Raw genomic sequence first — 18,336 nt, forward strand, 5'->3', positions numbered from 1 at the left:
TAAAAAATAATTTTATATTTATATTCCTTTTTTATTATTTAATAAAAGAAATAAAATAAAAATTAAAAGAAATAACGATTAATTTTTTTATAATTATAATTATAAAAATTACGTTTTTATAAAAATAAATTATATAAATATAAAAAAAGGCCGCGTTAATCTTTAATTATTATTAATTTATTATTAATCTATTATTATATAATTAATTAATTTAATTTATTATATAAAAAGTAATAAATTTTATATAGATTTTTTTTTATATAAATAATAAATTAACGTCTTTTATAAAATAAATTATAATTATATTAAAAATAATTACTTTATATATTATTTTTATAATTTTAATATTTTAATTTATTTATTTAAATATAAAATAATTAAAATATTATATATTATATATTAATATAAATAATATATATTAAATGTATATAAATATTATATATTATATATTAATATAAATAATATAAATAATATATATTAAATATATATAAATATTAAATATTCTAGCTTTAAAATAACACCGCTAGGTGTGCTGCCCGCGGGGAGAGCAAATATTGGATCATACTTAATGCTGGAGCGCGAAGGCGCGAATTGAAACTCGTTTTAGCGACTTTAGCCAAAGCTTGTTTGGGCAGAGTCACCTCCTGAAAGGTCAAGTGCTGAAGGAGCGCCCTAGTAAGTAGCCTCTGATCGTGCCTGCCAAGCTGCCATCCGGATGACGGTGGTTCGGCCGATAAAGATAAAGCCCGCGCACCCGAAACCCGATCGCAGAATGGAGCTTAATCCCCCACTCATTTCATAGGGCCACCACGGAAGCTCGAGTCGCCGCCCACGTTCTGTGCAACCCAGACGATCACCCACACTCCTTGACATTTGGAGAAGTTCGGCCGATAAAGATAAAGCCCGCACCCGAAAACCGATCGCAGAATGGAGCTTAATCCCCCACTCATTTCATAGGGCCACCACGGAAGCTCGGGTCGCCGCCCACGTTTTGTGCAACCCACACTCCTCGACGTTTGGAGAAGCTCTGCCAAGGTTGCGGGATCATCGGGTCCCCCTGTCTGCGCGCGCTGATTCCGCGCGCTCATTCCGTTATGCTCACGTCGCATTGACAGAAGCTTGGTGTCTCGATGCATCGGTCGATGTGACGGTGACGACACCAGGGTCTCGACCCGCCCACCTACCGAAACCCAATCAAGTAGTGCAGGTCTGTCCCACTGTAACCGTCCCGAGGTTGTGTTTTATTGATTACTCACTACCGGGAAAGCAGCTGCGGGCCACTCATATACTATATTCATGTGCGTGTTTGCGCAAGTCTGTGGTGATGAGTATGCCCGCTTACTTCGTTACGGCTTGCCACGGATTAGGCCGGAGCAGCTGCTCGCTTGGGACAATCATCGAAATATGTGCCTTGAATAGCCGGTGTGACATGCCTGGCTCAAGTGGTCTACTTGATTAGTTGGCTTGTAGTGGAACGTGTGGTAATCCTTCATGCGGTCCATTGGCGTCTACGCGTACCCGGGGAAGTCGGATTTGATTATGCGAGAATGATCATCTCAGTTGCTCATATTCATGATCTATCACTATTCGCTTAATGAACATGCTTCATCTAATTCCTGGTCGTGCCTGATGATGAGACAATAGAGCTTGACAGTTTTTCCATCCAGTAAACACCCCCATGTTGACCTTCTTACTTGCTGCAACTGATAGAGGCCTCCTCGCAGCGTTTCTTGGACTCGGCCAGAAGACTCTCGACCTCGTGAGCCTTGCCCTTGTCCTTGCCCTTGTCCTTTCGCTTGTACTTGCCCTTGTACTTGCCCTTGCCTTTACCCTGGGTGGAAGGTGGGACCAGGAAAGAGCGAGGCACGGAAGGCTTCGCAGTGGCGCGGAGAGGACGAGGCACGAAAGGCTGCGCAGTTGTGAAGAGACCACGAGGCACGAAGGGCTCAGCAGCAGGGTTGAGACCCTTGGCCTGAGGGGCCGGGTGAGAGCGAGAGCCAGGCACGAACGGGGTGGCAGCAGGGTTGAGGCCCTTGGCCTTCTTCGTCTCGAGGGTCGTCGGGCCGGTAGCGTTCTCGGCAGCCTCTGCAGCACGTGATCTGGTCAGTGAGATGGCCAAGGAGAGAATGGGAGTGGGAGAGGCATACCTTGGTCAACCGAGAGGGGGGCGGCCTCGTCAACCATGCTGGCGGTGTTGTGGAACGTTTCCGGTCGAATGCTTTGATGTGGATGGGTCGGCGTTCTTGCTGTGATGGTTGGTTGTGAGGGTGAGATTTTAATAGGATGCAGACAAGAAGCACACGAAGATTGAATAAGATCCTTTTAAGAGAATCAACGAATAAGCAACATTCAATGAGGCCGACAGCGTGGGACGTGGGGCAGTCGGCAGTCGACTGTCGGGGGCGGGCCCTACCGGCGACGAAGGCCGGCGTGGTGCAGCCGGCAGTCATCCAGGGCGGGTCCTGTCGGTGCCAAGGGTCGGCGATGAGACGTCAGGATGCTTGATCGACGAAGTCGGACGTGGGTTAGGCGGCAGTCTACTATCGGGGCCAGCCCTGTTGGTGTCCGGGGTCGGCGTGGAGAAGTTGGTCGTTCCCTGTCAAGGACAGGCGTTGACGGTGTCAGAGGTTAGCGATATGATGGCAGCAGCTGTTATATAACTGTCATCTAAGCACGATGTTCACCAAGTCGGGTCTATCGACGACATGGGGCGGTTGGCAGTCGACAGTCAAGACAAGCCCTGGCGGTAGTAGGGTTGATGGTGAGATGGAAGCATATGTTAAGCAATCATGACCCAAGATTCGTGATAGCTTCACACCCACGACATGGATATCCGACAGCAGTTGGGCAATCTGTTAGCTTTGGGGGTCGAAAGGGGTTGACAACAGAGCAGAGTAGCTTGGGCGAGCAAACTGCAACTTCATTTCATAGATTTATACCAGTAGGCCTTCGGTGCATATACACCAGCATGCCTTTGTTTTAACCAGTGATGGGATCCTCTTTTATTACAAGCTTCACTCATGGGTTCATCCTTTCCTGGGTAGAGTGATATCTCTTTCGCCTATCAATACTGCGGTAAACCAAGCACTCGTACTGCCGTGATACTTCGCATACCATGTCACAGTTTCTATGGGCTGCTCCTTAAGCATGGGCAGCTTGAGATACGATCTTATTCACAGAAAGTGTTACAAGACGGGTCAATAGTTGTCCCTGTTTTTGCAAGCACTCAGATAAAGACGGTCGCCAGATATGTATGCAGGAAACTTGCGTTATGCATGTGCAGTGTTTTTCTATTCCTTTATAGTCACCCTCCTGGGACCATCGGACCTAACAATGCAATATACTACTTTGGTCTCGACTTCATGTTTACGACTCAGTGAATAAGCTAAGATGAGTCCCAACCAGTTACTCAAACCAGGAGATAGAAACCACCGAAAGACCCTTCCTCTCTTTCTCGTTTTATCTGTGTGGCCAGTTTACCAAACTTGCCTGGCAGTCGAAAGATGCCTATGTGGTACAGCATGTATTTCACCATTGAGTTTCTATTATTGGCGCTCTTTATTTATCAGTACTCTCCTTTTCGGCGAGAAGAGGCTTGCGTGCATGTTCTAGTGTGAAGCAGATCTTACCTACCCATCCAACAGGACCTAGCACAGACTCAACAAAAACCATCCGTTGGTAATACTAGCATAAACATACAGATGTGTAACCAAGCTAACCTGCTTTCAATCTTTTGGACCTATAATGAAATGTGATTACTGTATCAGGTCTTAGCATTAAGGTGGAGACCAATTGCATGTGTCCAATTAGCTCTAATATCATTGGCTTGCTACTTGACCATTAGCGCAGGCTAAATCTCTGGACGGCCGGAGGGTTGACCGGAGAGTTGGCCGGAGGATTGGCAGGTAAGCTGGCAGGAGCAAGACACCCGGGGCCTCCGTGTAATACGGAATTCGTTTGACTGCCAATAAGATTTCGGTGAGAACAGCAGATGATTCCCAAAATGGATTAATAGGAGTCGGCAACACCTGAGTTCTTGGAAATCAATTCTGGTCACGTTCATTCTCAGTTCATTGTTCCAATCAAGACCGTCGACATCACAAATATGGCATCAACAACAAAAGACTACAAAATCATTGCAGCGGAGAAGGTTTCTCAACGGAGCAGCAAGATCCCTAAAGACTGGCTGATCCCAACCGAGTCCTTCAAAGATGCTACTCATCTTCTTAACATTCCGACCAGCTGTGAAATCCTAGATGAGGTCGAAATCGAGATTACGTCCGACTATGATGCCACTGCCCTTATAGGAAAGCTTCAAGCAGGTGATTTCTCGGCTGAGCAGGTCGCCGTAGCCTTTTGCAAGAGAGCCGCCATTGCCCAGCAACTGGTAAGCTACCAACCAACCTCATTCTCCTACACGTCGAGGTTCTAATCGCAGCAACAGGTCAACTGCCTCACCGAAATCTTCTTCGACGAAGCCATCGCCCGGGCCCGCCGCCTCGACGCCCAAAGACAAGCGACCCCGACCGCACCCCTCCCGCCCCTCTGGGGCCTCCCAAGTCTCCCTAAAAGACAGCTTCGCCTACCAGGGCCACGACACCTCCACGGGCCTCGCCTGCTACGTTGACGAGCCGGCCCCGGAGCACAGCAGCCTCGCCGCCCTCCTCCTCGACCAGGGCGCCGTGCTCTACTGCAAGACGAACCTGCCCCAGTCCATCATGACGGGCGACAGCGACAACCACGTCTTCGGCCGGACGCGGAACCCCCGCAACCCCCGCCTGACCGCGGGCGGCAGCACCGGCGGCGAGGGCGCGCTGCTCGCGCTGCGCGGGAGCATCCTGGGGGTGGGCACGGACATCGGCGGGAGCAACCGCGTGCCCGCGGTGTGCAACGGGGTCTACGGGTGCCGGCCGAGCGTGGGCGTGGTGCCCCACGGCGGGGTGCGCGATCTCACCGTCCCGGGGACGGTTGGGGTCATGTCCTCGGCCGGGCCCCTGGCCACGTCGATGAGGGACATCTCGCTATTCCTCGAGACCGTCATGCGGGCGGGGACCTGGAAATACGACAGCACCGCCATCTCGCTGCCCTGGTGCAATCTGGAGCCGAAGAAAGGGCCGCTTCGCATCGGGTTGGTGCAGAACGACGGCCTCTACACTCCTACACCCCCGGTGAGGCGAGGTCTGAAGAAGGCAGCTGATATTCTTCGGGCAAGGAGCGATATTGAACTCGTACCTATTACACTGCCAAACGTGGGGCAAATATTCCAGGACCTCTTAAGTTACTACACGTTGTCCGGAAGCGATGTGAGTCATCTCCCACAAGACGAGCTCTGCCTATCAATGTTTCTACAATCATCTTCTAACATGATCACCGTCTGAACCCCACAGTATTACTTCGAGCAATTCAACCGCACCGGCGAGCCCCTCGTCCCCTCCCTCCAAGCCCTCGAACCTCTCCTTCTTCGACCAGGCACCACACTAAAAGGCTTCTTCGACCTCAACGTCCGCCGCGCCGCCGCGGCCAAAACCTACCTGTCGCTCCTCCGCGACAACGGCATGGACATGATCATGATGCCCCCCGCGCCTCACACGGCCGTGCCCCTCGACAAGTGGTCGACCATCGCCTACACCGGCCTGTGGAACTACCTCGACTACCCGGCCGTCGTGATCCCGGTAGATCAGGTACGCGCGGAAGATGTCGTCGACGACGTGAGCAATGCCCAGTTCGGGGCGGAGGACGCTAGGGTTTACAGTCTTTGTAAGTTGCTACTCCTGTGTTTCTTTCTTCCTGTAGTTCGGTGCCTTGCGACCAGGTTACACAACTAAACTAACACTGTGAACATCAGATACCGGTCCCGAGGAGTATCGTGACGCCCCTATCTGTGTTCAGTTGATCGGATATAAACACCAAGATCAGGTGTTGATGAAAAATGCGGCGAGACTCGATGGGATAATCAATGGAAATTTGAATTTTAAGGACAAGTACTGGTTTGATTGGATTTAGAGTATTATCACAAGCGGGCATCATTGTCTGCTTTTCTGTTAGGAATGCTCGAGGAAGGATCGACGAACACGACAGCAATGAGCAAAGAACAGGATTGAATCGATGTTTTCCTCGAAGCAATAAGTTGTATTCTACAATACCTAGAACTCCAGTCAAGCAGCGCATGCAGTTTCTATAGAATGTATCACAGGGCAAGGTTTGTGTATCGAATCCAGCCAGCAAGCCGTAATCTGCAAGTCCCGCTCACACCAAACCCTACGTAAGAAATCTCCCGCCGCCCCACGGACCACCGGAGAGCAGTCATCGACATACTCGTCTATACTCTCGATGGCCTTATTGCGTGCGTCGGGGTCCCTAATCTCGACCGCCGCAATCAAGAACGGCAGCGTCACGCATCGGATGGGTCGCTGCGTAATCTGGTGGGCGATCTCCAGCTCTGTCAGGATCTCTTTCGACCAGATTTCGGCAGCGTCGTCTTGGTCGCCAAACGCGTACCGCAATCGGTGGCTCACCAGGAGCGCCCCCAATCGATACACCTTAGCTTGGGCGAGGAGGTTGACAATCTCAGCCGACTCGAACTGGCCTGCGGAGGACCCCGCGAGGGATGGTCTCCATCCTTCCACGGAGGCATGAATCCCGTCCAGCTGTTTATGCAGCAAGGCCAGAACGTCGGTGTCGGTCGTGCTGGTCAACGAGTGGCTTATCACACATAAGTCGTAGTAGTATGGCAATAAGGATGAACTGAGACCAAGATGCCGATCCACGCCTTCTGATGTGCCGGTCTGAAGTCTCGCCGCTGGATTCTGACGATGCACGAGGCAGTCCATAGTCTCCAGTAACACCATAAAGCCACGCCACGACATTGAGTGCTCATCAGATACCACCGGCTTCTCCATGAATGGCATGGTTGTAGTCAGACAGTAGCGGCATATCTCTGCGACGCCCATTCCAATAGTCGAGTGCATCGACAACGCGAGCGCGGAACCCAGAGTAAGGCAAAGGGCCGCGTCTTGTTGGCTGGAGACTGGAAGTGAGCGTAAAGTCGCCATGGCGGACGATGCATGCCGAACGATGTCATCAGTACCCGTTGCTAGGGATGAGTTCAATTGCTTCAACGCAATAGCAAACGCAAGATACGCATCCTTGACGGTCGGCAGAGCCGCTGACAATTGAGCCGCCAGGGACTGTCGCGCTGCGGCTTGGAAGCTTGGGCATACCAGATAACAGCCCAGGCTTTCGGGTCGACCCAGAAGAAAGATCAGCAGATCACGCTCGTCCGGAAGTAAGTCCGACGCATCGTTTAGCCAGGCGACAATGTCCCCAGGCTGGTCCTTGGGTAGCTTGGCCGAGGCCGAGAGTTTTCGTCTCAGCACTTTCCGCCCTGCTGGCCGGATGGGGCGGGCAGTTGAGCAGTCCAGGTCAAGTCTTTCGCACCGAGAACACTTCGCCCCCGAAGGAGTCGATTGACAACGCGCCTTGAGCTCGTAGCACCGGTCGCATGCCCTCCTCAGGGGTTTCATATTCGGGACTGGGGTTGCCATTGCACTGGAACTAATTGTATATTGCGCCGAATAAAATGGAGGTTTCGGCAGGAGAGTAGAATGCTGGTACAGCACGATAAGGAGTCAGACGGGGCGGGTTTTGTTGGGCTTACAGGGCTAGAGTCGGAGCGTTAGTTGGCGTATCCCGACGTACAGGATCTGTTGAATTGGGTTCGCATGGCCCTGACATCGCTAATTTACCTGCTAAATATAGCGTGTCGCTCACGCGGGGTCTCGCTGGCAAAACCTCCCAGTACGCTATCGTCTACCAGTGCGATCAGCAATCAAATAACCCATCAAAAAGCTGGCGAATCTCAATAGAGACACGCATAGCTTGTCAATATTTGGTGATACTGGCAAAAAGGAAATTCTTGATTCGGCTGGGGCTCGATCCCAGGACCTTCAGTGTGTTAGACTGACGTGATAACCAACTACACCACCAAACCATGATTTGTTATTGGATGGTGAATAATGCGCTTAGAATGGACTAATACAAATTGGCAAAGAGAGCAGAAAGTTTTCTGATTCTCGAGCTTATTGTCGAGCTCGAGGAGCTGGTGGGCAACTTCGTCCCACGAGTTGAGATTTTGGCGGCTTAGATGAAATGACTGAAGTGGGGCATCGCCATGACAAATCATTGCTGAGGATTTTTAGAAGACAAAAGAGACAAGGGAGAACGTCTTATACCACCGACTGTAGCAGAGGTTCATACCTAGAACAGGCGTTTTGGTCAAGTACGCTTTTAGAAAAGTGTGCGCAGCTGTGGTGGGAGCTAATGTCTCAGTGCTGAGCCACCAGCCCACAAGAACTTACACAAACAGTCGCAAGCTGTACGAGACCGATTCCGAACAATGTAGGCAGTCATGATCATTTGCGTGTTTGGAATTATATAGTCCCAGGTCGTACTTTTGCCGTCTAAATCAGGAAAAAGCACATTGCAGCTAATCAATAGCGCTGACGACGGGGCGCAGCTGTTCTAGGAGAACGTGATCCACTGTGTCTGCAAATCATATGTTGATTGATACCAGCTCGGGGCTTATAGTTCAATGAAAATGAGAGCCAAAACATATGAATCTTCATTTATATAAAGCTTCTGATCATTCTCTGTGGTTATTCATTCCCAGGGCTCTTGAGACATTTCGGGCATTCACTAATCTTCTACGACTGACTTCCCAGCATCCAATCTTGAATCTTCTGACTCTCCTCTGCCTGTAGCCATCATGCTGCTTCTCAACCAATGTCGTCACTTGTGGCTCGGCGCAATTCTCCTGTCACCCGTCCTGGGCGCATCTTCCTATCCGCTGACATCCGAGTCCATGGCAAAGATAGGTGACTGCACCGACTACCAGATCCCCGTCACGACCCAAACCGAGGCCCTCGTCTGGGACCTGCCCAAATTCTCCAACAACTTCGACGTATCCGCCTTCATCCTGTCCCTGATCCGACGCACCACTGGACCCGATGTGATACCATTCAAACCGTTCTCGGGGAGCAATAATGTCACCGGCAACTACACCATCGGCGCCACGTTCTGTTCTCCGAAGAACTCCTCTAAGAGCGGCCATGACGAGACGGTTCTCCTCGCTACTCACGGCCTTGGCTATGATAGGCGGTAGGTGTTCACTTTCCAGTAATAGGGATTTTGAAAGCTGACCTGTAATTTAGTTACTGGATCCCGACTCTGAACACCTCCGAGTACAGCTTCGCGGAGTATGCCATTTCCAAAGGGTACTCGATCTTCATGTACGACAGACTTGGAACTGGAAAATCCTCGAGGTCAGTGACTCTCGTCTTCCTCCTCCAGAGCAGTCCATATTTGGATACTAACCTGAGTACAGAGTCTCGGGGTACAACGAAAGCCAAGTATCGAGCCACCTCGCCATCCTCACCTCCCTCACCAACAGCCTGAAGTCGGGCCAGTACACGGGCACCATCGGCAAGCCGTCCAAGCTTGTGCACGTCGGCCACTCCTTCGGGTCCATCCTGACGCACACTCTGGTGGAGCAGGACCCATCCCTCTCCGACGGCATCATCCTCACTGGCACAGGCTACAACCAGAGCGATTTCCCTGCCTTCTTCGAGGGCGCGCGTCTCAACATCGCCAACACGGTCTCTCCCGCCAAGTACCATGGCTTGGACAGCGGATACCTGGCGTTTGCTGATATCTATGGCAACGCCGGCACGTTCTTCAACCCTGCTGCCTTTGATCCTGATGCTCTCTGGTACACACAACACATCGCTCAGCCGCTGGCCGCCATCGAGCTTCTCCCGGCCGCCTCTGGGCCTCCGGGTGCCACGAACTTCACCGGGCCCGTGAGTATCTCCCTCGCTTGAGCATCGTTGACAATAATGGGCAAAGACTAACGTGTTGCATGAGTACATAGGTGCTCCTTTTGACTGGAGAATACGACTTCAACTGTGCAGGGAATTGCAACGGCATCCTCGAGCATCCGGCCCGGGAAATCTTCAGCAAGGCCAAACCGTTCCAGGCTGCTGTGCACCCAAAATCTGGACATGGGATTAACTTCAACCCTAACGCTACTGGCGCCTTTGGTGTCATGACCGACTTCCTTGCTCAGAGTGGGCTTTGAAACCTCCGTGGGATACTTGAGGTAGCATCAATGTTGTCAGTGACTGCCTTCTTGATCCAACCCAAGACCAGATGAAGCTGAGCAGGTCCAGCACCCGTGGGCCATTGCTAGATACTTTTGGGACAACATTTCTCGCATACATTTAGATGTTAGCCTCGAGGAAGGAGTGAAGAAACCCCTCTTTGTAGAGGGAGAGTAGTAACAATAAGTCTTTCGTGTTGCCGGCTATTCAAACATACAATGGAGCCTGTGCTTTGAAAATGGGTTGATACTGGCTCAGCTCTAAAGGTCAGAAGAAGTACAAATAGTCCATAGTCATACCGAATAGCAATTTTAATAACATGTGTCACAAGACCATATGACTGTGAATACAGAAGACGGGTACGGATACTATGTTCAGTTTTAAACATTACTGTAAAGGATTAAATAAACAAATAGAGATCGCCGAAGAAATAATATCTAATCGTCTAGAATAAACCTCAGTAGCAGCAGTTCTTGTGATTTTCTTCGCCGAGGCTCTATCAACTGGAGGAAACCAGGCCTTGAATGAATCTGCACTTCAACGGCCCCAGGGAATGAATTCCTCCAAGCGGCGGAACCAACAACAAAGCAACACAGCAACACACATTAGCCCCGTTTCCCAACACATCCCCGGGTGGTGTAAGGAGGAACTGATTGGTTTCTAGTTTGGACAGCCGAACCCCAACATTTCAAAATTCTATGCAAAAGTATTATTCAGAACACCTAGATAAAATAAAATATGAAGAAGTAGTTAAGGAAGCAGAAAGTACTGTAATATCTATTCTGATTTAATTCCCCCTTTTGTTGACTGATTATGAATTGTGAAAGAGGGAAGCCCTGAGGTGGTGAGTGAGCAAAACCGATCTAATCTCAGTAGCATCACTTAATCCCCCACCAAACAAACACATCGCCAACCTTACCGCCGCAAGACATCATCGTAATAAAAACTTCGCCGAACACAGAACAACCATCATGGCCAGCAAAATGAGCAATGCAAGTGCCCAGCCAGGTCCCAAGCCGCCGAACCTCCGGGCCATGCGCCTCTACCATCGATACAGAAAATGCTGGGCCATACTGGACAGCATCCTCTCGGCCTCGGCCGCCTTCGCCGCCCTGCCCGCCGAGAAGCAGGCGCTGATCCGTGATACCTGCACGGAGGCCATCACCGAGAACCTGTAAGTCTATACCCGCACGGACCCATTCACTATTCTGTGACGCACGGACCCAGTCCCTATCCAACCTATGATCATAGGCATGACTAACGCTTTGTTCTCTACATAGGGACGACCTCGAGGACCACATGCCGCGCCGCACCATGTACGACTACGACGGGGCCGTCCTGGCCGCCGTCAAGTCCGCGGTCTACTGGAACCCGGACGTCTTGGCCTGGAACGAGGACGACTGGGCCATCCCGGCCGAGAACGACAAGGACGAGAACGAGGACGAGGACGAGGACCACGGGATTCCCAAGTGTCATGGCCATCTTCTCGGCCCCCAACTACCTTGACGTATACAACAAGGCGGCGGTCCTGAAGTACGAGAACAACGTTATGAAGATTTGGCAGTTTAATTGCACGCCGCACCTGTATTGGCTTCCCAACTTCATGGGCGTCTTTACCTGGTCGATGCATGTTTTGTTTCCACTCAAGTGTCTTTCCCGATTCTGTGTTAAATGCATGTGCAGTACATCAATTCAGTAATTCATAAAACAAAGCTATCCCTACACCCCCGAAACCAGCCACTTGAACCCCCCTCTCCCATAACCAATAATATATAAACATCCCTCATGATCTCCAGTAGTTCGTCCCCTCTCGTCGAAGAAATGTTGCTATCGTCTCCGTCCTTGTCCCCTTTCGTCGAAGAAATACAGCCATCGTGATTCGTTCCCATCCACCCCTTTGCTTTCAATAGGAAACCGGGCAGCCGGTAGTGACGGTCTGGGTCTGCGTCGAGTGGGGGCACTCCGGACACGGCTGCGGGCAGGGCGTGGTGACGACGTGCGTCGGCGTGGTGGGGCAGCAGTCGGTCTTGCAGGGGACCTCGACGGTGGTGACGGGGATGAAGAGGGGGCACTCGACGTGCTGGGTGCGCGGGGGGCACTCGAGGCGCTCGCAGCCGCCGACTGGAAGGATGTGATGTTAGTGACCGGGCGTATTGGAGAAAGATGATGATGTAGAAAAGGGTGGATAAGGAGTGGGAAAAACGTACTGCGGGTGGTGTAGCGCGTGGCCGTGTAGCAGCTGTGGGTCGCGAGGCCGTACCGGCTGGTCGTTGTGCAAGTGGCCGGAAGGGTCTGGGTGGGCTTCACGGCCGCATCCGATGCGGAACTGTCGGGCATTAGTCAGTGTCTTGAACAAACTTCAAGACCGGAAGGGGGATGGGTGCTTACGTAAAGGCGGAGCCAAGGAGGAGAGAAAGGGCAATGGTGAAGGTACGCATCTTGATTGAGTTTTACTGAGTGGCACGTAGGAATGTGGTTATGGTGTAGATCCTCGAGAAGAGTTGATTCAGATTGCTTTGGTATGCTAGTTGATGATCGATGTCTTGGCAGCCGTTGGCCTGGTCTTTATACTGTCTTGGCTCGCGCCGCTGTCCAGTCAGAAAGGGGGAGGAGGGACTCGAATGAAGATCAACACAAACGCCACCGACAAACAAATACGAGCAGCGCCGTAAGCAAGCCACCGGCGGTGGTAGACCCCTCTGCCATGGGCCTCTGTCTGTCGTGTTTGTTTCCTCATGGTCTTCGAGCAAGCGTCCCGGAGATTCCGTCTAAATGACGTAGGTGCCTTGCATTCCAGGGCGCAGTGGCTGCTTATCGGCAAACGAGCTGAACAGCAGGAAACTCCATCGTTTGACCCAGTTGCCAGGAGATTGCGCAGCCGGTTTGTCATTAGGTTTGCAAGCTCCGTAGGCAAACGCCAAAATGAGTTCAGGTCGGCCAGGGATGCCGGCTGCCGACCTCGCAGAATGAAGCTGTCTCCTGCCTAGCCGAACCCTAATAAGCTGACCGCTCACCACATCCTCGGGTCGCACGACCCTTCAGCTCCGAAGGTGCGCAGGGCAACAAACAAGCATTCGGTTAACATGCCGTGCATTAGCGGCTGTCATCGGGCTGCATCTTCCGAGATTCTATGCTTGCTTCTTGCAGCCATCTTAGTCAGGTGAGATCAGGGGGTTCAGCTCCATCTCCTCATATTCGTTTCTTTTTTTATTCGATCGCTGCTTACTTTATCGTTGCTTACTTTTGTCTGGTTTAGGAATACCTTCACTGTGACGGTTTTGAGGTAGCTGAGCATCCTTTCTTAAACGCATCAGTGGCTTCTCCCTTATCAAATCGTATATCATGCTGCTGCTTACCTTCTCTATCTTCTGTTTCTGCGACGACCCCTCGGCTGCATGTATGCCAGCGTTCAGGGTGAGTTTGAAGAAGATCACCGTTTGTGCCGCCTCAGCCGTCGAGCGCCGCCGGCGCGGGGTCCTCACCTGACCGTCCCATGCAACCGTGAAAGTCCTGTCGCAACGTTGCAGGCGGTGAGGTTGAAGCAAGTGTACCTATGTAATTTAGGAGCCCACCGCTGTCGAGGATGTGGGCGGGAAGTATTCGGTCTTCCCCATCTTCCAAAAAATTCGTTTGCTGGTTCTGTCTTCACTCAATCGAGCTTCACGAGTATCCGAGAAGAAGTGCGCTTCTTTTTTATCTTAAACGTTGTATTTCATCAATAGATACAATGCGCTCTCGCTAAATCCCGAGGGCCATGAGCATCTAATCTATAGTAATGCGCCCTGGCACAGTATCGTACAAGTGAAGGAGCCACTCAAGGCCTCCCAATATCGCTCTTTCCCCTCTTATCATACACTACTTACTGCTCCGACTCCCAAGAAACGACCGACTATCCGAGCCCTGGTGATGCACATACCACGACGTCTTGACCGTAATGGCCTGGAGCTCGTGCTGGCCGCCGCCCCCACCGAGGGCCGGGGAGGAGCTGCTGTACGAGTTCTTGGAGTGCAGGCAGCTCGCCGACACGGCCGACGAGTCCGGCGCCAGCCTCAACGCCCCCGTGTGCCGTCTGTTGGCGCCGTTCTTATGAAAGAGCGGCCGCATGACCGGCACGCAGCCGAGCGCGATGCCCACGGCCGGCTCCACGAAGGCCACCAGCATCAGCGGGAGGGCGTTGTAGGTCGAGTCGGTAGGGTCGTAGGACGCGATCATGCTGATGTAGACGGCCCCGGCGATGCATGTTCTGTTTCGGAGAAAGAGACATAGAAAGTTAGTCGACCGATTCTTTTTAGATAATTGATGAATTGGTGTGCGTGTGCGTATGGGGGAGTATGTCAGGGGCAGGCGCATAAAGCAAAACGTACAAGAATCCGAGACTGAAAGCTCCCATCAAGAAGATTTTACTATTCCGCTCCAGTTGGAGGTTCCATACGTGACGAATAGGAAGTACGAGGGTGACCACGCTGGTGGCGATGGTAATGCAGGCATTAGCCGTCCACAGAGCCGGGTAGTCGCCGCAGGTGCCGTCCTTGATGCTCTTGTCCCAGTAGAAGGCGATCGGCCGGCAAACCAAAACGGACCCTACTATCATAATGATGGAGCTGAGCAGTCGTGGGTCAGCACACTTTTTCCCAACTCGAAAAGGGGTGTCTGGCGCGAGAACCTACCAGGAGGCGCTCACCAATATCGTGATCTTGGCCACAAGGACGAAAGGCCGCATGGTGAAGATTTTGATGTAGAGCGTCAAGATGGAGGCTTTGGTCAGGGTCAGGTTGACACACCACATAATCTGTGTGGCCAGGAGGTACTGAAGTTTATTCGAAGGTCAGTGAATGGTTCTTTCCAGTAACGGCCGGCAGAGTCCCGTCTTACCTTGGTGAAGATCTCGGATGGTGGGAGAACTAGGAACCTGTTTTCGATGTCCTCAATATGAAATCCCATTCCCCCAACTATCACGGCTGCATAGTGAATGATACCCAGTCAATTACGCGCACGATTATGCGACCTAGAAGGACCAGCACAGACTGGTCGTCTAGAGGCGGGATGGGCGTACCTAAGATACTGACGACCTGGTAGGCTAGGAGCACTATCAAGGAGAGAATCATGAGGATGTCGTCGGATCCGAGCTTCCTGTCGGCGACACGGCGGGCCAGGAGGCGCATGCCCACAGCCACTGTCGCCATCACGGTGAAGAACACCGACCAGATGACGAACAGGTACTGCGCGCCCGTTTCGACGGGAAAGAGGAACGGCATTGTTTGCTGCTTGTGGTGATTCTCTTATTCGAGTTTATATATTCGAGGGAGACCCGCTCTGGGTGAGTTGTTCGTTTCTTCCGGGCTTAAGTGGCATCGAATCGTAATAATCCCGAGCAGGAGGCAAAGAGACAGGAATGAATGTCGATCGTGGGGTGACGGCTGCTAAGGCTGCTATACTAGCAAGAGGGCCGATGTGACAAGGCGATCCTCGTCGGGCCTCATGAGGCGATAGCGATGGTATGCTTGGGTGACCAGGTGAACCGTGATGTAGGAGTCCGGGGAGAAGACAGGGAGAAGCGCCGTCGCATCTCCAGGTATTTAAGAGCCCAAAGTTCAGATGACAGGGAACCGGCCTGTCTGATTCACGTGGCCGGGCGAACGATGCCCATTCCCTGCGTATCTTGCCCCAATCCCAACCCGATATGTCGACTAAGGTTGTAAGGTTACAGCGGCAGCTACTGCAGTGTCGAAGCGTAACCCCCACATGTTCGGCGTTATCATTGTTGCACGCGCGAGCATTACTCGCGGGGTTCCTGCGTTGGGAGGGGAGGAGGGGAGGAGGGGAGGAAAGCGGGTTCCCTTATGTAGGTGCCCGGGTTTGCTTGCACGTTTTTCAATCGCCCACTCGGCCGTGTCTCCGTGTGTCGACCTTCAATCTTGGTAAAGTCCGGGCGTCGGTGGATATTGGCCACACTGACTGGCCCAATGCTAGGCGATAACATGGGATGATGGCTGCGGGCAGGGGTGAAGAAGGTTTCGTCCAGGTCTGTGCGTGCCTTGCTGAAAACATGCGGCTCCCCACCCCAGGCAGGAAATGGCGTATCACTGCCCCCAATGTGGACGCCGAACACACCCCACGCCCTCATTCTCATTCAGCGGGTCCCTTGGCGATTCCAGGCGGGGACTATACTGCTAGACTGGGCATGATAGCCGCGCCGAGCTTATCTAATTCTTGCTCACAGGCCTACAAGGGGACAAAGAACACGCCCCCGTCCTGCCCGTAAGCATACTACAAATTGCTGTTCGATCGCCCACGGAGGAGGGCACAGGCTCGAGCTCACGTATTGCATGGGTATTGCAATTAACGCACCGACCTCCAGACTGGATATAGCTCCATCAAGATCGTAACGGGTGCCGGACCATGAGCGATTCTCGCGGCATAGCCCAGGATACCAACCCACCAGGACTTCCTTCCAATACATGGGCGTAACCTACTGAAGTATCGCGGGTTGTAGAATACCAATGGAGCACAATGACGACGCCGAAACCCGCCTCGAATCTTACACCGATATGCATACCCCATGTCCTACCAGAAACAACACCCACAAGAACGAAACTTGGGATTCGCTTGGTGAGATCTTATCTGAGCACGCTTCTCACTGTGGCTGTGGCAAATCAGCCACTCAGGCTTGGGAAGGCCGTCGAAGGAAGCGAAAGAGAATTACTAAGGAAATAATATTGACGCCGGTGCGCCTCTCGCCTGCAGTGCCGAGACCAGGGCAGACGCCATAGTGGATTCGCTCTTTTCTCTTTCTTTTCAACCTTGGAAAAGTAGACACACCTTACCCATTGTGTGGTAACAAACGGCTTGTATCAACTATTCATGCTGCAACTCGAGTTGCAGTATCCATCTTAAGAGGACAAACAAACAAACCGCCGAAGAAAATAAATAAACCGCCGAAGAAATCCGAAGAAACCTATGTCTTATTAAACGATTAAGTGCAGAACCCTATTCGTGATCCTTGGCGAAACAAATGTCGGCGATAACAAGTTTAGACTTCACCCTCCTCCAGGCCCTCCTCCTTGATCTTGATCTCCTTCTCGAGCTTGACGGTCTCCTCGTCGTCCTCGTCCTCGTCCTCGGCGGCCTTGCCCTTGCCCTTGAGTCGCTTGCTGGCACGCTGGCCGGCGGGGGCCTCGGTCTTGGGAGCGGCTCGTTTGCCCTTGGCGGGGGCGGCGGCGGCCGAGGGGCCGGCAGCGTCGGGGAGGAAGGAGCCGTCCTTGGGCGTGATTTTGCCCTCCTTTAGCTCGAAGCCGGCCGCCTCGACGATGGTTCGAAGCTTGCGGGTGCTGCTGCTGGTTAGCTTCCGTGTGACGTTACCAAGTGAATGTTCCGTTGTTGTCTGCGTTGAACCGGTAGGGTATCACGTGGTATCACGTGGGGGAAGCGCAAGCCCGCCGGATAGCGTTGGATGAGGCAAGAGAGGGTAAAACGGGGTCGACAATGCTGGATCGGGCAAGAGAGGGTAAAACGGGGTCGACAGTGTTAAATCGGCTAAGAGAGGGTAAAACGGGGCTGACAATAACTTACGCATTGCTTGGGACGTTCATGCCCATAGCGGTGGCCAGAAGTCGGCTGTTGACGTGGAAGCCTGAGACAGTGCTCATGGCATAACACAGGATCTTGACATCACTAAGGGGGGCAGTGGCAGTCTCAGGGTTGACGTTCTTCTTGGGCGGCATGTTTGCGTTGGGTTCAACGAAGGTTGAGTAAGGCAGTTCTTTGCGTTTCAAGTCCGGATCCGGAGTGCTGAATGAAAAGGTTGCGGTCGTGACCGGGACTGGTAAGTTTGAGCGGAGGGTGTGAGACTTTCGGAATGTTCTGGGGTTGCGGAAGGCTTTGTTTTGCAAGTCCGGAGGGGACTTGCGGAAATGTTTGGGTAGAAAGTATTGTGAGAGGTGGGTGAAATGGTTTGTTGACGTGACTTGAGGATCGTGGGGTAAACAATGCCGATTTTGGTCCCCACGAGAACCAATCAGCCGGCTGTATTTGGGCTGCGTCTCTTTAAAAGAAGGGCAAGTAAAATGACCCGTAGAATCTATTTGGTAGACGGCTACACTGCTGCATCACCGTGGAAAGAGCCGGCGGAGTAATTTCCAGTACCGGCGGCCCCTTTCGTACGCCCCCCAGACTTTGTAGG

At 52.1% G+C, this 18,336-nt stretch overlaps 8 protein-coding genes across 8 annotated transcripts; 3 read left to right on the plus strand and 5 right to left on the minus strand.

The window, feature by feature from the left end:
- Positions 1–1,690: 1,690 nt before the first annotated feature.
- PG985_011784 (uncharacterized protein) lies at positions 1,691–2,184 on the minus strand (the record flags this gene model as incomplete). Its single annotated transcript, XM_066831551.1, has 2 exons — positions 1,691–2,085; positions 2,148–2,184. 2 exons carry the CDS (start codon positions 2,182–2,184, stop codon positions 1,691–1,693), a joined length of 432 nt encoding a protein of 143 aa, XP_066679601.1.
- Positions 2,185–4,105: 1,921 nt separating this feature from the next.
- Positions 4,106–6,003, plus strand: PG985_011785 (uncharacterized protein; the record flags this gene model as incomplete). The annotated part of the gene is made up of 4 exons (XM_066831552.1): positions 4,106–4,387; positions 4,590–5,303; positions 5,388–5,757; positions 5,846–6,003. The coding sequence occupies 4 exons, from the start codon at positions 4,106–4,108 to the stop codon at positions 6,001–6,003; spliced, it is 1,524 nt and encodes a 507-aa protein (XP_066679602.1).
- A 152-nt stretch (positions 6,004–6,155) lies between these two features.
- PG985_011786 (uncharacterized protein) lies at positions 6,156–7,544 on the minus strand (the record flags this gene model as incomplete). Its single annotated transcript, XM_066831553.1, has 1 exon — positions 6,156–7,544. The coding sequence occupies one exon, from the start codon at positions 7,542–7,544 to the stop codon at positions 6,156–6,158; it is 1,389 nt and encodes a 462-aa protein (XP_066679603.1).
- Positions 7,545–8,764: 1,220 nt separating this feature from the next.
- PG985_011787 (uncharacterized protein) lies at positions 8,765–10,135 on the plus strand (the record flags this gene model as incomplete). Its single annotated transcript, XM_066831554.1, has 4 exons — positions 8,765–9,156; positions 9,210–9,320; positions 9,383–9,857; positions 9,929–10,135. 4 exons carry the CDS (start codon positions 8,765–8,767, stop codon positions 10,133–10,135), a joined length of 1,185 nt encoding a protein of 394 aa, XP_066679604.1.
- Positions 10,136–11,128: 993 nt separating this feature from the next.
- Positions 11,129–11,663, plus strand: PG985_011788 (uncharacterized protein; the record flags this gene model as incomplete). The annotated part of the gene is made up of 2 exons (XM_066831555.1): positions 11,129–11,331; positions 11,438–11,663. The coding sequence occupies 2 exons, from the start codon at positions 11,129–11,131 to the stop codon at positions 11,661–11,663; spliced, it is 429 nt and encodes a 142-aa protein (XP_066679605.1).
- A 397-nt stretch (positions 11,664–12,060) lies between these two features.
- On the minus strand, positions 12,061–12,595 carry PG985_011789 (uncharacterized protein; the record flags this gene model as incomplete). The annotated part of the gene is made up of 3 exons (XM_066831556.1): positions 12,061–12,278; positions 12,365–12,483; positions 12,546–12,595. 3 exons carry the CDS (start codon positions 12,593–12,595, stop codon positions 12,061–12,063), a joined length of 387 nt encoding a protein of 128 aa, XP_066679606.1.
- A 1,417-nt stretch (positions 12,596–14,012) lies between these two features.
- On the minus strand, positions 14,013–15,340 carry PG985_011790 (uncharacterized protein; the record flags this gene model as incomplete). The annotated part of the gene is made up of 5 exons (XM_066831557.1): positions 14,013–14,400; positions 14,522–14,758; positions 14,825–14,964; positions 15,030–15,115; positions 15,211–15,340. 5 exons carry the CDS (start codon positions 15,338–15,340, stop codon positions 14,013–14,015), a joined length of 981 nt encoding a protein of 326 aa, XP_066679607.1.
- A 1,847-nt stretch (positions 15,341–17,187) lies between these two features.
- On the minus strand, positions 17,188–17,878 carry PG985_011791 (uncharacterized protein; the record flags this gene model as incomplete). Its single annotated transcript, XM_066831558.1, has 2 exons — positions 17,188–17,485; positions 17,727–17,878. 2 exons carry the CDS (start codon positions 17,876–17,878, stop codon positions 17,188–17,190), a joined length of 450 nt encoding a protein of 149 aa, XP_066679608.1.
- Between the last annotated feature and the right edge of the window lie 458 nt (positions 17,879–18,336).

The sequence above is a fragment of the Apiospora marii genome, assembly GCF_038362585.1.
Source record: "Apiospora marii strain CBS 49790 chromosome Unknown utg000009l_segment0_segment0, whole genome shotgun sequence".
In the NCBI taxonomy this organism is placed as follows: domain Eukaryota; kingdom Fungi; phylum Ascomycota; class Sordariomycetes; order Amphisphaeriales; family Apiosporaceae; genus Apiospora; species Apiospora marii.